Here is a 15,272-nt window from a genome sequence, read left to right on the forward strand (position 1 = left end):
CTCGGAAAGAGCTTTTAGCTTCTGTGCTCCAAATACATGGAACGATCCACAACACATCCTAAAGATTAATACTCTCAAAACCTTGGGTCTTTTCAGAAACAAGATCACAAACCCTCCTGTATCTGATGCACTTGTTTTTAACGGTTTATTCTTTTCTTCAGGTCCTTTTTGTTGTTTTGTTTGGCTTTGTTTTGTTTTATCTTGTAATCTCGACATCATTGTAAATGAGGGCCACCCTCAATGATTTCTTCGAGAAATAAAGGTTGAATGAATGAATTGTTCTCCACCACCACCATCCCTTCATTAATTTCAATGGGACTTACCTGGTTAGATACATGTGAAATTAAAATTAAAACAACTAAAAAATATGCAAATTGCCCTTAGTGAAGTCTGACCGACTGACTGATAATCTGTCTCTTTATCTTCCAGGAGACGGACGACTATCGGTACTTCGACCCCAAGATGCTGCGTGGCAGTGAGAGGTGCAACACCAAACATCTCCAACATATCAGTCTTCTGATTGGTCAAAGATGCTTCACATACATGCAGATTCTAGAAATAGTTAAACTAAACCACAAACCTGTGTAAAGCTTGACGTCTAATTGTAAAAAGCATGCTATTGAAATCGCCATCTGCTATTGGCTGATCTTTGGTGGCAGGTGATGTCACCTCCTGTTGTAGAAGGTGACATCATCACCTGGCACCAAAGATCAGCAATTGGATGTAATGAAGTGTAGTAGAGTTCTGAAGGTTTTTTGATGAAACCGTTGATTTGTGAGTCAAAGTTGCAGTGAAAAAGTCAAAGTTTCAGTTTATGTTGTAATCAATAACCATGCCTGATCAATACATTTGATAACTGGATGTTTTACAAATCATGTGATCGCAGCGTTAGTGAGCTGTTGATCCATGTTGACTGTCAGGAAACCTAATCCTGTTCTTCTCCTCTTCTCGTCTCCTCTTCTCCTTTTCTTCTCCTCCTCTTCCTCCTCCTTCTCTTCCTCCTCTTCTTCTCATCTTCCTCTCCTCTTCTCCTTCCACAGCTCCATTCCCAGGAACAAGAACCCATTTCAGGAGGTGAGAAGAATTTTTCAGGACCTTTGTGTTTGTTCTGATTGATTGATTGATTGATTGATTGATTGATTGGATTTGGTCAACCTTCCCTGCACAAAGTTACAAAAATAAATGCATGAAGAAATGGAAGTGAGTCCAGAAGAGAAGTCATGCCTGAACCAGACTGAAGCGGTTTAGTTTTGACCCGACAGGTCTCATTCCTGTCAGTCAGTTGCAGCTGTAGTTCCTCCTCTCTGGATCAATCTGGATCAATATGGAGGAGTGATGAGTGTTAATCAGTGGAATGAGCTGCTGAATGTTTGTGTGAAATGAAAACCTGCAGACTGTTCAGGACTGAACTGCTGTCCGTGTTTCCAGAAACTTCTCTGCCTTGTTTTCACTGGACAGGAGGAAGACAAATTAAAAATATTTCAACTTTTGTCAGAAGATTAGAGATACAGATACTGAGATACTGATACTGAGATACAGATACTGAGATACAGATACTGAGATACAGATACAGATACTGATACTGAGATACAGATACTGATACTGATACTGAGATACAGATACTGATACTGAGATACTGATACTGAGATACAGATACTGATACTGAGATACAGATACTGATACTGAGATACTGATACTGAGATACTGATACTGAGATACAGATACTGATACTGAGATACAGATACTGATACTGAGATACAGATACTGAGATACAGATACTGATACTAATACTGAGATACAGATACTGATACTGAGATACAGATACTGATACTGAGATACAGATACTGAGATACTGATACTGAGATACAGATACTCAGATACAGATACTGAGATACTGATACTGAGATACAGATACTCAGATACTGATACTGAGATACAGATACTGAGATACAGATACTGAGATACTGATACTGAGATACAGATACTGATACTCAGATACTGATACTGAGATACTGATACACTGAGATACTGAGATACTGATACTGAGATACAGATACTGATACTCAGATACTGATACTCAGATTCTGATACACTGAGATACTGAGATACTGATACAGATACTGAGATACAGATACTGATACTGAGATACAGATAATCTGATACTGATACTGAGATACAGATACTGAGATACTGATACAGATACTGAGACCAAATTCAAAATAACTTTATTTATCCGTTAGGAACTTCATTTATGTAAAAGCGTCATTGCATACACAACACATATTCAGACAAACGACAAACACAGAGTAGACAACATATAAGTGCAGCTTAAAACAGTTAAGATGTCCACCATAGGGTTAAGTGTGCTTAACAATGTCCATAGATAAATAGTAATAAATAAGATCAAGCACCCAAGCTAGCTCAGGCATTAATGAGTCTAATGGAAGTAGGCACAAAGCTTGACATGACCCGCTGGTCTTGAATGGGAGTGACCTGTATCTGCGCCCCGAGGGTCGGTGGCTGTGTTGGGTGTGTAGTGTGTGTGATATCCGAGGTTATTTGTAGTCCTTTCATTTTAGACCGTCTGCTGTAGATGCTGCTTAGTGGTTCTTGGTGCAGTCCAATGATTTTGCTGCTCATTCTGATGATTTTGTTGAGAGGATTACAGTGGATGTTACTCAAAGCACCAAACCAGGCTGTTATGTTGAAGGTGATGATGGATTCAATGAAGCACCTGTAGAAAGCCAGTAGCACTGATCGGTGGACCTGAAAGAAAGTTTCCTCAGAAAGAAGAGGCGTTGCTGACATTTGGAGAAGATGATTTCACTGTTAGGTTTGACGGTGAGTTTGTGGTCAATTGTGGTGCCGAGGTATTTGTATGCCTCCATTCTCTCTCTCTATGGCCTGGCCATTGACCTCCAGTGTAGGGATGGTGGACTGTCCATGACGGAAATCAATGACCAGCTCCTTGGTCTTGGAGGCATTGAGGTCAAGGCAATTCCCATTACACCACTGAGAATGTGTCCATCTCAGCTTGGAGCTGCCCTTCAGAGTTAGTGGTATCCACAATGTGACACAAGTGCAGGGGAACCCAAGAACAGACACCCAGACTGGAGCTTAGTTTTCCATCAGTGTATTTGACAGATAGTTACAGAGCGAAATTGGGTCGGGCTGTAGGAGCTGTGGCTGGCGTGGCTCAGGTAGAGCGGCAGCAGAGGCAGTCTGTGACAAGGAGACGATGAATTAGAACGAACAATAGGAAACTCAATCAGAGCTATGACAAGAACTTCAAGAGTAATTTGGCTTGAAACTTAAAGATGTTTACTAAACCGGTCACTAACCAACAGTCCAGCGGCTGGCAAACAGCACACTAGAAACTACAATCTGACGAAGACTGCAGGCACAGCAGGGAATAAGTAGTCAGGTAGGTTGACGGACACACCTCCCAACGTCCAACCTATACGCCCACCACACACCGACAGAGAGAGAGAGAGAGAGAGAGAGAAAGAGGGCTGCCAGGCGGCTGCCATGACACAATGACTGTGTCATCAGAGTATTTGGTGTAGATTATTTCTGAGTCTGAGCCCCTTGAGTTATCAGTGTACAGAGTGAAGAGCACAGGTGAAATTACAGAGCCCTGTGGGGCTCCATTGGAGATGTTTCGAGTAGAGCTGAGCTGACCGTTGATTCTGACCACTTGGTGTCTCTATCAGAAATGAAAGGACCCAGAGGATCAGATGTGAATTGACGTCCATTTGGAGCAGCTTTTGTCCCATCAGGTGGGGTTGCACTGTGTTAAAGGCGCTTGAGAAGTCCACAAAGACCATTCTGACATATGCCTTGGGCTTCTCAAGGTGGGTCTAAGCACCGTGCAGCAGTGTCAGAACAGCATCATCAACCCCCCTATGTTGTTTATATGCAAACTGGAGAGGGTCAGTGTGCACGCCTACTTCCTTCTGTAACTGGGAAAGAACAAGCCTCTCAAAGCTTTTCATTACCAGGGATGTTAAGGCTACGGGTCGGTAGTCGTTATCACAGGTGGGGTTGCTCCTTTCTTGGGTACTGGACAAATAATAGAGGATTTCCATATTGAAGAGATTGAGTGTTCTGCCAGGGAGCGGTTGAAGAGCTCACAGAAAACACTGGACAGTTGACTGCAGCAGGCCTTCAGCAGGCGGCCACAGACCTGGTCAGGCCCAGGTGCTTTGTTTGTGTTTATCCTCTTCAGGGTGAGTTCTACCTCCCCAGGCTGCAGTTCCAGGTTTGCAGTGGTGAGCGACATGGTAGCCAGGTCAGTTATTAGCTCCTCCCTCTCCAGTGTGAAGTTGTGCTGGTCAAACCTGCAGTAGAAGTTGTTCAAGTTCTCTGCCATGCTGACACAGTCCTTTGCCTCAGATCTGGGTATGATTGGATTATTATGGAGGCCAGCCAGTGTTATAACGCCTCGCCAGGCGTCTCTGGCTTTGCCTTCCCGGAAGAGCTTCTCAAGTTTTTCCTTCTACACTCTCTTGGCCTCTTTTATTTGTTTGTTCAACTTGTTCGGAATGAGTTTGGACTCAGTTCTGTTTCCTGAGATAAATGCGATTTTCTTTTCGTTGAGTGTGACTTTCAGAGCTTTTGTGATCCAGGGCTTATTGTTAGAAAATACCTTGACAGATTTTGTGGGGACTATCATCTCCTCGCAAAAGGTGATGTCGTGAGTGACAACATCAGTAGCCTCCTCTAGACTGCCCCCCTGAGTTAGCACCTCCCCCTCTGTACAGTCAAAACAGCCCTTTAATGTCTCACATGCATTATTGTCCCATACTTTCACCAGTTTCTTAACCACGCCCTCTCTCTGTAACTTCGTGGAGTAGGCAGAGATGAGATGGATAGCATTGTGATCCGCAGTACTAAGGGGCATTTTTTTGTTGGCTTTGTATGCGTTCTTAACATTGCCATAACAGAGGTCAATTGTTTTATCACCCCTGGTGGCGCATGTGATATACTGTTGCTAAGTCGGGAGTGTTTTGTTCAGCCTACAGCCGTTGAAATCCCCAAGGATGAGGAAAGGGGAGTCTGGAGATGCGCATTCAATACGATGAACACACGTGGCTATAGCCTCTGAGGTGTGAGTGATGTTGCCAGATGGTGGGATGTAAACAAGCACTACAGCAAGCTGACCGAACTCTCGGGGGAGATACTTGGGTCTAAATGTCATGGCTATCAGCTCTGTATCAGGTGTACAGCAGGAATCCTTCATATTACCATCTTACTCCATGCCCTGTTTCTGTACACCCATAAGCCCCCCCGTGTCTCTTCTGGCTGTTCACAGTGTCCCGGTCTAGTCTGAGTGGGGTCCCGAAGCCATCTAGAGAGAGTTCTGAGTCGGCGATCGTGTTGTCAAGCCAAGTCACTGTGAGGCAGATCAGACTGGCCTTGTATGCCCCCTGGCATGTTATATTTGCTTGTAATTCGTCCAGTTTGTTGCGTAAAGATCGGACATTAGCAAGCATGCTAGAGGGGAGCGGCGGACATACCTGTGTGCCAGTGAGTCTCTTCGGTCTTTGCCTAACTCCCCCCCTTCTCCCCCGCCTCCTCTTGGGCACTTTGTCCCGCTGATCGCGGCGCTCTCCACGCTGCTTTGTTATTATATTATTATATTCTCCAGAGTGTACCGCAATATTCCGCCTCCAAGAGCACTTGTTCCCACGGGTGTTGCCAGTAACGACTCGATCGTCCAAAACAGGAACATCAGAAGTAGGGAAATCCATTTCCTCGTGATTGTCACTTGATGTGAAATAAATAAGCCGAAATGATCCAGTTGACTAATGTGTTGTACACGGCTCTTGTGAGAAATTACCGCTGTAGTTGCCACTCGACAAACGCAAACACATGAAAACCCAGATAAGGGTTAGCTGATAGACGCCTCTCCACCTGTCGCCATGACAGCGCCACAGATACAGATACTGAGATACTGATACAGATACTGAGATACAGATACTGAGATACTGATACAGATACTGATACAGATACAGATACTGAGATACAGATACTGAGATACTGATACAGATACTGAGATACTGATACAGCAGGTTCTCAGTAGTCTTAAAGCAGCAGAAGCCATGTCCAGCACTTGCATCCCCACAATGCATCAGTGTGGTGCTGCAGGTAGTCAGGAGGTTCCTGAGGTTCTCTGTTCTGTTCCAGGCCATCGTGTTTGTGGTGGGAGGAGGAAACTACATCGAGTACCAGAACCTGGTGGACTACGCCAAGGTACATTACTACTACTACTACTACTAATACAGCTACTACTACTGCTACTACTGCTATAACTATGAATACGACTGCTACTGTTACTGCTGCTACTACTTCACACACTGTATGCTGCTACTGTTGCAAAGGACAGATATAGCTCTCTCTCTCTCTCTCTCTCTCTCTCTCTCTCTCTCTCTCTCTCTCTCTCTCTCTCTCTCTTTCTGTGTCTCTCTGTCTCTCTCTCTCTGTCTCTCGCTCTCTGTGTCTCTCTTTCTCTCTCTCTTTCTGTCTCTCTCTCTGTCTCTCTCTCTCTCTCTCTCTCTCTCTCTCTCTCAGTCTAAACAGGGGAAGAAGGTTTTGTACGGCTGCAGTGAACTCTTCAACGCCGCCCAGTTCACCAAACAGGTGAGGAGACACACTGTGTGTGTGTGTGTGTTGTTGGTTGTGGTAATCATTGATCCAGTTAGTTTTTTTCCTGTTTTTATTCTTAGTCTTAGTAACTCAGTGTCGGTTCTCATTGGATGGACAGACGCTCTTTACTGGGATTATCACTTCAGTGTTGTGTCTCGTACCTCGGGCTGTGCAGTCAATCGCACATAATCGTATATTGTGATTTTATGTTTCATTGATTAATAACAGAGAAATCTTACAGAGAGCATCTGTGGAAAAGAACAGATCAGCCCGAATTTTAAAAACGATGTTTATTTCTTAAAAGTCGGATCGTTGTCTCATCTGGAGATCTTTGGTTTGAAACCAGATGAACACAAACACAAAATACTCAAAGTTTCTCTTCAGGTTGTAGCTGAGCCTAAAGTCACAAAGTAAGAATTATTCATTATCTGAATACTGTAAATAATAAGAGGGAGACAGCAAGAAAAAACAAGACTTTGTAGCTGCTGCTACCTGTACAGGGAAAAGTGAAACTATATTTAAAGATGCAAAAGTGCAATAAAATAATATTTCATCAAAAAAATAAATAATAATCCACATGTACACACACATCACTGTCGTCCCCATAATCACAGTAACGAACTAAATCTGCAGTATTCTCACTGTGATCAGCCAACTCTTCCTCATCTCACCACCTCTTCCTCTTCCTCTCCCTCTCCACAGCTCTCCCAACTCGGCCAGAAGTGACAAGGACTCCAACATTTGAACCTCTCTCTCTCTCTCTCTCTCTCTCTCTCTCTCTCTCTCTCTCTCTCTCTCTCTCTGTCTCTGTCTCTGTCTCTCTCTCTCTCTCTCTCTCTCTCTCTCTCTCTCTCTCTCTCTCTCTCTCTCTCTCGACCACAGGATCATAGCTGGTCATCTCTCTTTATTCCATGTGTTTTGTAATAATTCTGTACTATAAATTGACTAAACATTGTTTGTGTTCATATTAATTTGCGTTTCTCCCACCAAGCATCAATAAAGTTAACAGTCTTAACTCAACGCTCCTCGCTGTCTCTTCACTCTGTTTGACATTTTGGGTTTTAGCTGCTGATTTCCACCGAGTCTTCAACATTTTGGTTACAGGACGATCACTCTACTACTCCTACTACTGCTACTATTAGTACTGCTACTACTACTACTACTGCTACTATTAGTACTACTACTCCTACTGCTGCTACTATTAGTACTACTACTCCTACTGCTGCTACTATTAGTACTACTACTCCTACTGCTGCTACTATTAGTACTACTACTCCTACTACTGCTACTATTAGTACTACTACTACTACTACTGCTACTATTAGTACTACTACTCCTACTGCTACTACCAAGGACGTGCCGTGGCCCTTGGGGCCCGTTTCAACAGTCTGTCATGAGGCCCTTTCCTCTCCGTTCAGCCACTTGCCTGTAGACCTACAGAACAGTGGAATTTGTTACAACCATTCACAACTGTAATTTATTTATTCATTCATTTATTTATTTATTTATTTATTGATTAGAATTTTGAAGTTATGTTTAAAAAAAAAACCTGACATTAAATTTTTTTTAGAAAATAACACGTTATAGAAATTAGAAACTGTTGCAAATGTTGATGATGCAACTGATGTATTCAAATGAAAACAGCAAAATATAACATTATAACATATAGGTAAGATTCAATGTGGAACAAAAAAAAAGGAACAGGAAAACAATAATTGAATGACGAGCATGGAGCCGTCCTTTAAAAACACTGACGGACCAGGATCAGGTGAGAGGAGGAAGACAGAATGAAGCTTTCAGTTTAATTATAATAATATAATTTAGGATGACATTTTCTGGAGCAACACTAAGTGAGGCAGAGGCCGTTCAAAATTTAAAAAGTAGCCTATAGCTTGCTCACCTTTAGTTAAAATTCTGCCGTCTCTGTTTTTGCAGGTTTGAGTGTCATTTGCCAAATAAAGTGCAGCAGAAACAGAAGACTGAATCAGATGATCGAGAACCATGACCTGTGCATTTTCTCTCCATTTTTCATATTGTGAAAATATCTTTAGTTGGTAAAACAGTGAGATGTGCCAGACGCATAATTTATCTGTGGAAACTGTACATCTGTAATCTGAACTGGTCCCTGTCTCACGAGATCGTCGTTAAAGTTTGAACTCTTGCGCTGTACCTGCTGTGTACTTCAGTTGTTGCCTAGCAACTGCAGGCCTACTGACAGGTGTTTGTGGCAGGCTTGGTGGTCTGTCGTGCGCTGGATCCGCTATGTACCCACGAGTGGGGAATGCATGGGTTTTTTTATGTCATCATTTAAATAATTATAAATTCTTACTGTTACTATTAACATTTTTCAAAAATTCTCATTGGCATTTGGGGCCCCTCTGCTTGTTGGGGCCCGTTTCATTAGAAACTGCCACGCCGGGGGCGCCCTGGTGGCTCACCCAGTAGGGCGCGTACCATTTGGCTCAGGCCTTCCCGCAGCGACCCGGGTTCGAATCCGACCCGTGGTCCTTTGCTGCATGTCCTCCCCTCGCTCTCTCTCCCATACCTTCCTGTCTCTCTCTCACTATATCTCTCAAATAAAGCATAAAATGCCAAAAATAAAAAAATCTAAAAAAAAGAAACTGCCACGCCACACCGATGCTACTACTACTGCTACTATTAGTACTACTACTACTACAACAATAGTACTACAATTGCTGCTACCACTACTGCTACTATTAGTACTATCACTGCTACTACTACTGCTACTATTAGTACTACTATCACTACTACTGCTACTAATAGTACTACTATTGCTGCTACTACTACTACTACTGCTACTACTACTAGTAGTAGTACTTGGAGTACTACTACTGTTACTGCTACTTCTTCTACTTCTACTACTTGAAAATTCTTCTCCAAAATGTTAGATATCCATTACAGAGAAAAGAATCCTGACCTGAAATTAATCGTTACATACGTAAACAATTTTAACAAAGTGGGAAATGAAAATGAAAATGTTTCAGTTGTTTGTACTTTAAAAATCTGCAGTTTGTTCTGTGCTGTGTGGATGTTTGTGTGGATTTGTGACTCCTGATTTTGGTGAACTTCAACTCTGTACAGAAAGATTGAGCTGACCAGCAGAGCCAAGCCTGGACACACACACACGCACACACACACACACACACACACGTGCACGCATGCACGCACATGCACACACACACACACACATGCAGGCTGCCAGCCACAGTGTGGTACAGCTGCTGTGTTCCTCCAAAACCACAGAGCCAAAAACAAAGAGATCAATCATGGAATTATGTCATGATGGCATTTTAATCTGTGTGTGTGTGTGTGTGTGTGTGTGTGTGTGTGTTTTATCCTGGTCCTTCTCTCTGAGAAACTTTCCAGGCTGCAGGGAAGAAAAAGTCCTCGAATGTTAATGAAAGTAGACAGTCTAACCTGCTGGTGGCCCTCTGCTTGTGTGTGTGTGTGTGTGTGTGTGTGTGTGTGTGTGTGTGTATGTGTGTGGAAACCAGGCTGGGAAATAATTGTTTTACGCATAATGATGATCATTTGGTGTTATAGACAAAACAGATGTAGAGTTTACTAAACCCCTCACAGATTCCCAGCCTGGAGGTTTTTGATGAGTCAAAAAATTAAATATTGTTTGAAGAAATCAGAATATTGATCAGGACTCTTTTGAAGGAGCCAACATGGTCTCTTCTGTGCTTTGAGGATGAAAACCAGTCAGTTTCTGGCAGGTTGGATGTTGATGAAACTGTCAGTTCAGACCGGTGACAAACCAGACAACATTTACATTATGTGACTGAAGAAGGTTCACAGTGAGGGGAGTCATATGTTCTAATTTTTTTTTTCATTTCATTTCATCTTTATTTATTCTGGGAGGGCCAGTTGAGAGCAAGCTCTCTTTTTCAATGACGCCCTGATTACAAGAACATATACAACTACACACAGCTTAAAACAACTTAATGCACAAGTTACAACTGACAAATAAGACGACAGACATCAGCTCATAGGACACATGTACATTCAGATTGCATAGTATCATACAGAAGACTTTTAAAACGATCAAATGGAATCAAGCTATTCAATTTTAGCAAGTTCTGCAGGCTATTCCACTTACGGCCGAAATACATGGGACCGTTATAATCAGCTGAAGCTGCTTCACGGACCACAGAAGCCGCGCGGGCATCGCACGGCTCATCTCTGTTTTTGCGCGTCTGGTCTATTTTTTCCCCTTTATGCGCGGCTACGCGGCCCTCAAACAGGTAAAAACTCCATAGAACTGTGTAAAAAACGAGTACAATCTGTTTAAAAATGATTAAAATAAATACCTCATGGTACCAGAGGCAATGTGACGAGGCAGAGCGACCTTGTGGGTGTTTTTACATTGCACATTAAAATAAATCAGTCAAATCAATGTGTATCCATGATCCTGTAGTTAAAACGATCTAGTTAATTAAGTACCAGTTAATATCGCCTACACTTCCAAACCCTGCATAAACAAACTGCATTATCACTTGGCAAAACTCAAAAAACTGTGAATCCGATCATCTATGTGGCAGCAACACGCTACAAAGACGGAGTCTGTGTAGCAGGTAAAAACCCCGCTCCGCCCCGCCTACGTGACGCGACACGTGTCCCATGTATTCCAGCCGTTACTGTATGTGGGGCATAATAACCAAATGCAATTTTTCCTAATTTTTTTTTGTTATACTGTTTTAATGTTGTTACAATGTTTTAATGTTGCAATGTTTTAATGTTGTAATGTTTTAATGTTATGTTACAATGTTTTAATGTTACAATGTTACAATGTTTTAATTTTGTAATGTTATAATGTTATGTAACAATGTTTTAATGTTACAATGTGTTAATGTTGTAATGTTTTAATGTTATGTTACAATGTTATAGTGTTATAAAGTTACAATGTTTTAATGTTATGTTACAATGTTATAGTGTTATAAAGTTACAATGTTTTAATGTTATGTTTTAATGTCATAATGTTACAATGTTTTAATGTTATACTGTTTTAATGTTTTATGTTATGTTTTAATGTTATACTGTTTTAATGTTATGTTTTAATGTTACAATGTTTTAATGTTATACTGTTTTAATGTTAATGTTTTAATGTCATAATGTTTTAATGTTATACTGTTTTAATGTTTTAATGTTATGTTACAATGTTTTAATGTTATACTGTTTTAATGTTTTATGTTATGTTTTAATGTTATACTGTTTTAATGTTTTATGTTATAATGTTTTAATGTTATACTGTTTTAATGTTATGTTACAATGTTTTAATGTTATACTGTTTTAATGTTATAATGTTTTAATGTCATAATGTTTTAATGTTATACTGTTTTAATGTTTTAATGTTATGTTACAATGTTTTAATGTTATGTTACAATGTTTTAATGTTATACTGTTTTAATGTTTTAATGTTATGTTACAATGTTTTAATGTTATACTGTTTTAATGTTTTAATGTTATGTTACAATGTTTTAATGTTATACTGTTTTAATGTTTTAATGTTATGTTACAATGTTTTAATGTTATACTACGGAAGCTGAGAAAGTCTGTGCTTGCAATTATTTTTTTAATGCCGTTATCTCGAGATCACGAGTTAATTATTTTGTTACCTCGAGAAAACAAAAGGCCAATTTCTCGAGATAACGAGATAATTTTTCACGAGAAAAGGACTTTTGTTTTCTCGAGATCACGGGATAATTATGGAGAACTCGAAAATGAGCATCTGGTTCATCTGATCACACTTGATTTCAGCCTTCAAGATCACTGTCATGACTGTCGGGGAGGATTCATAACTGAACAGGAAGTCAAGGCATAAATGTGTAGTTTTGGTTGCTGCAGTTACGTTGTTGTCAGTTGTCAAGATGCCATCTATGCATGCTGGCATGGCACTCCTGATCTCTGATAAAAATTATAAGAGGAAACGACATTTTGTTTTCTCATGATAATGGGTTGATTATCTCGTTATCTCAAGATAACAAAGCTCATTTTTTCAAGATAACAAGATAATTAACTCCTGATCTCGAGATAACGGCATTAAAAAAAATAATTGCAAGTACGGCCGTTCTCGGCTTCCGTATTATACTGTTTTAATGTTATAATGTTTTAATTTTATAATGTTATAATGTTTTAATGTTATGTTACAATGTTTTAATGTTATGTTACAATGTTTTAATATTATACTGTTTTAATGTTATAATGTTTTAATTTTATAATGTTATAATGTTTTAATGTTATGTTACAATGTTTTAATGTTATGTTACAATGTTTTAATATTATACTGTTTTAATGTTATAATGTTTTAATTTTATAATGTTTTAATGTTATATTACAATGTTTTAATGTTATACTGTTTTAATGTTATAATGTTATACTGTTACAATGTTTTAATGTTACAATGTTACAATGTTATACTGTTTTAATGTTATAATGTTTTAATGTTATAATGTTTTAATTTTATAATGTTATAATGTTTTAATGTTATGTTACAATGTTTTAATGTTATACTGTTTTAATGTCATAATGTTATAATGTTTTAATGTTATACTGTTTTAATGTTTTAATGTTTTAATGTTATAATGTTTTAATTTTATAATGTTATAATGTTTTAATGTTATGTTACAATGTTTTAATGTTATACTGTTTTAATGTCATAATGTTATAATGTTTTAATGTTATGTTACAATGTTTTAATATTATACTGTTTTAATGTTATAATGTTTAAATTTTATAATGTTTTAATGTTACAATGTTACAATGTTTTAATGTTATACTGTTTTAATGTTTTAATGTTACAATGTTACAATGTTTTAATGTTATGTTTTAATGTCATATTTTTACAATGTTATAATGTTTTAATGTCATAATGTTATAATGTTATACTGTAATAGTTTGACCGATGCTTCTGTATCCATTAGTTGGCACATTAAAGTGTATTTCTTTGTTTTAATCTTAAGATGAAATGTGACCAACATCATCACTAAAGAACAAGAACAATATCCCCAATACTAATCAATACTAATCAACACTAATCAATTGCTGAAAGACTTTTTCCATTTTCTGATAGATTAATAAATAAATTGACTAAAAAACATTCTGACATCCAGGAAGTTGATTTGTTTGTTTCATCCTGATGGAAATATTTTACTTTTTCAACATTTCAAAAGTTTACATTTACTTGACAGTAGGAAATATAGCTAGCCCCCCAAGCCCCCCCCCCCCCCCCCCCCAACCACCACCACCACCACCCCACCCCCAGTAGCTCCTGCTCACACACACACACACACACACACACACTGTATAAACACCTCAGTTGAACAGAATCACATTAAGTTGAACTCAACCTCTTGCTGCAGTGTTACCACCACCGTGTGTGTGTGCGTGTGTGTGTGTGTGTGTGTGTGTGTGTGTGTGCGTGTGTGTGTGTGTGTGTGCGCGTGTGATTGCACGGTTAAAACCACGTGTTTCTGTTTTCATCATACTGTCTGCAGAGACCACCCTCGACCTGCCCCCCCCACCCCCAACACACACACACTCACAGCTAATCCGAGCTGCGCTCAGTGTAACTGATGTCGACTCTGTTATGTTGACTTAATGACCGAGGAGCTGAAATAATGAGGAGGAGGAGGAGGCAGAAGGGTAGAAGGAAGGGAGGGAAGATATGGAGGACAATCAGGGGGAAGAGAGGGGGGAGGATGAGGAAGAGCATAAGGAGGAGGAAGAGGAGGAGGAGAATTCAGGAACAGAAAGGAGGAAAAGGAGGATGAGAAACAGAATAAGAAGGATAAAGGGGGGAGGCGACATTAGGAGGAGAAGTGAGATGAGGAAGAGAAGGAGGAAGAAGAGGAAAAGAAGGATGATGAGGAGGAGAAAGGATGAAGGGGAAGAAGAGATGGAAGAGGAGGTGGAGGATGAGGGGGAATAGGAAAGAGGAGGAAGAGGAGAGAAATATGAGAAATAAGGGGATGAAGAGGAGGAGGTGTGAAGAGACCCCAGGCTGACCTGGAGTCGCTAAGCTGAGAGAGAGGAATGTGGTGTTACCACACACACACACACACACACACACACACACACACACACACACACACACACACTCTGTACCCGTTTGGAGTTTCCCTGGACACTGAGTTCTGCACATCATTCACTGTAACCTGACCTCTGTGTGTGTGTGTGTGTGTGTGTGTGTGTGTGTGTGTGCCTGAGAGAACAGAAGAGAAGAAAAAGAGAGAGAGGGAGCATGGTTTCCAGTTTTCATCAAATCCAGTGTGTTTGAAGTCGAGTTTACACAGAACATGAGAACAGATTATTGATTAATGCGTATCGGCATGCAGTGTTTTTTTATGATGATATGAATTTCATAATCTTATTTTTCAAAGCTCAACATCGGCCACAACAACATGAAATATATTCAGCCCTATCTGCTGTTTGCATTGTAACTTTTAGATTTTATTCTAGATGATTCAACTTGTAATTTTACTTCAGTTAAGTCACAGCACTTCTACTGGAGTTGGACTTTTCAGGCCTGCTTCTAACAGTCATGATGCATTTATGTGTCTAAGAGATGTGACTGTTTATATTAGTATGTTAGTGTTTGGAGG

At 39.9% G+C, this 15,272-nt stretch overlaps 1 protein-coding gene across 1 annotated transcript in view; it reads left to right on the forward strand.

Moving 5' to 3' along the window:
* Positions 1 to 7,651, forward strand: part of scfd1 (sec1 family domain containing 1) — a gene marked incomplete at its 5' end in the record, with an annotated part of 40,128 nt that extends 32,477 nt beyond the window's left edge. Inside the window, 5 exons of the mRNA XM_071535996.1 lie at positions 430 to 482; positions 1,041 to 1,074; positions 6,190 to 6,255; positions 6,574 to 6,642; positions 7,351 to 7,651. Of these exons, the coding sequence (XP_071392097.1) occupies positions 430 to 482; positions 1,041 to 1,074; positions 6,190 to 6,255; positions 6,574 to 6,642; positions 7,351 to 7,374 (246 nt within the window). The remainder of the gene's footprint in view (positions 1 to 429; positions 483 to 1,040; positions 1,075 to 6,189; positions 6,256 to 6,573; positions 6,643 to 7,350) is intronic.
* Between the last annotated feature and the right edge of the window lie 7,621 nt (positions 7,652 to 15,272).

Source organism: Centroberyx affinis, unplaced genomic scaffold (genome assembly GCF_046629955.1).
Source record: "Centroberyx affinis isolate AG114_WGS23_722 - 3 ecotype Tasmania unplaced genomic scaffold, CSIRO-AGI_Caff_v1 ptg002810l_1, whole genome shotgun sequence".
Classification (NCBI taxonomy): Eukaryota; Metazoa; Chordata; class Actinopteri; order Beryciformes; family Berycidae; genus Centroberyx; species Centroberyx affinis.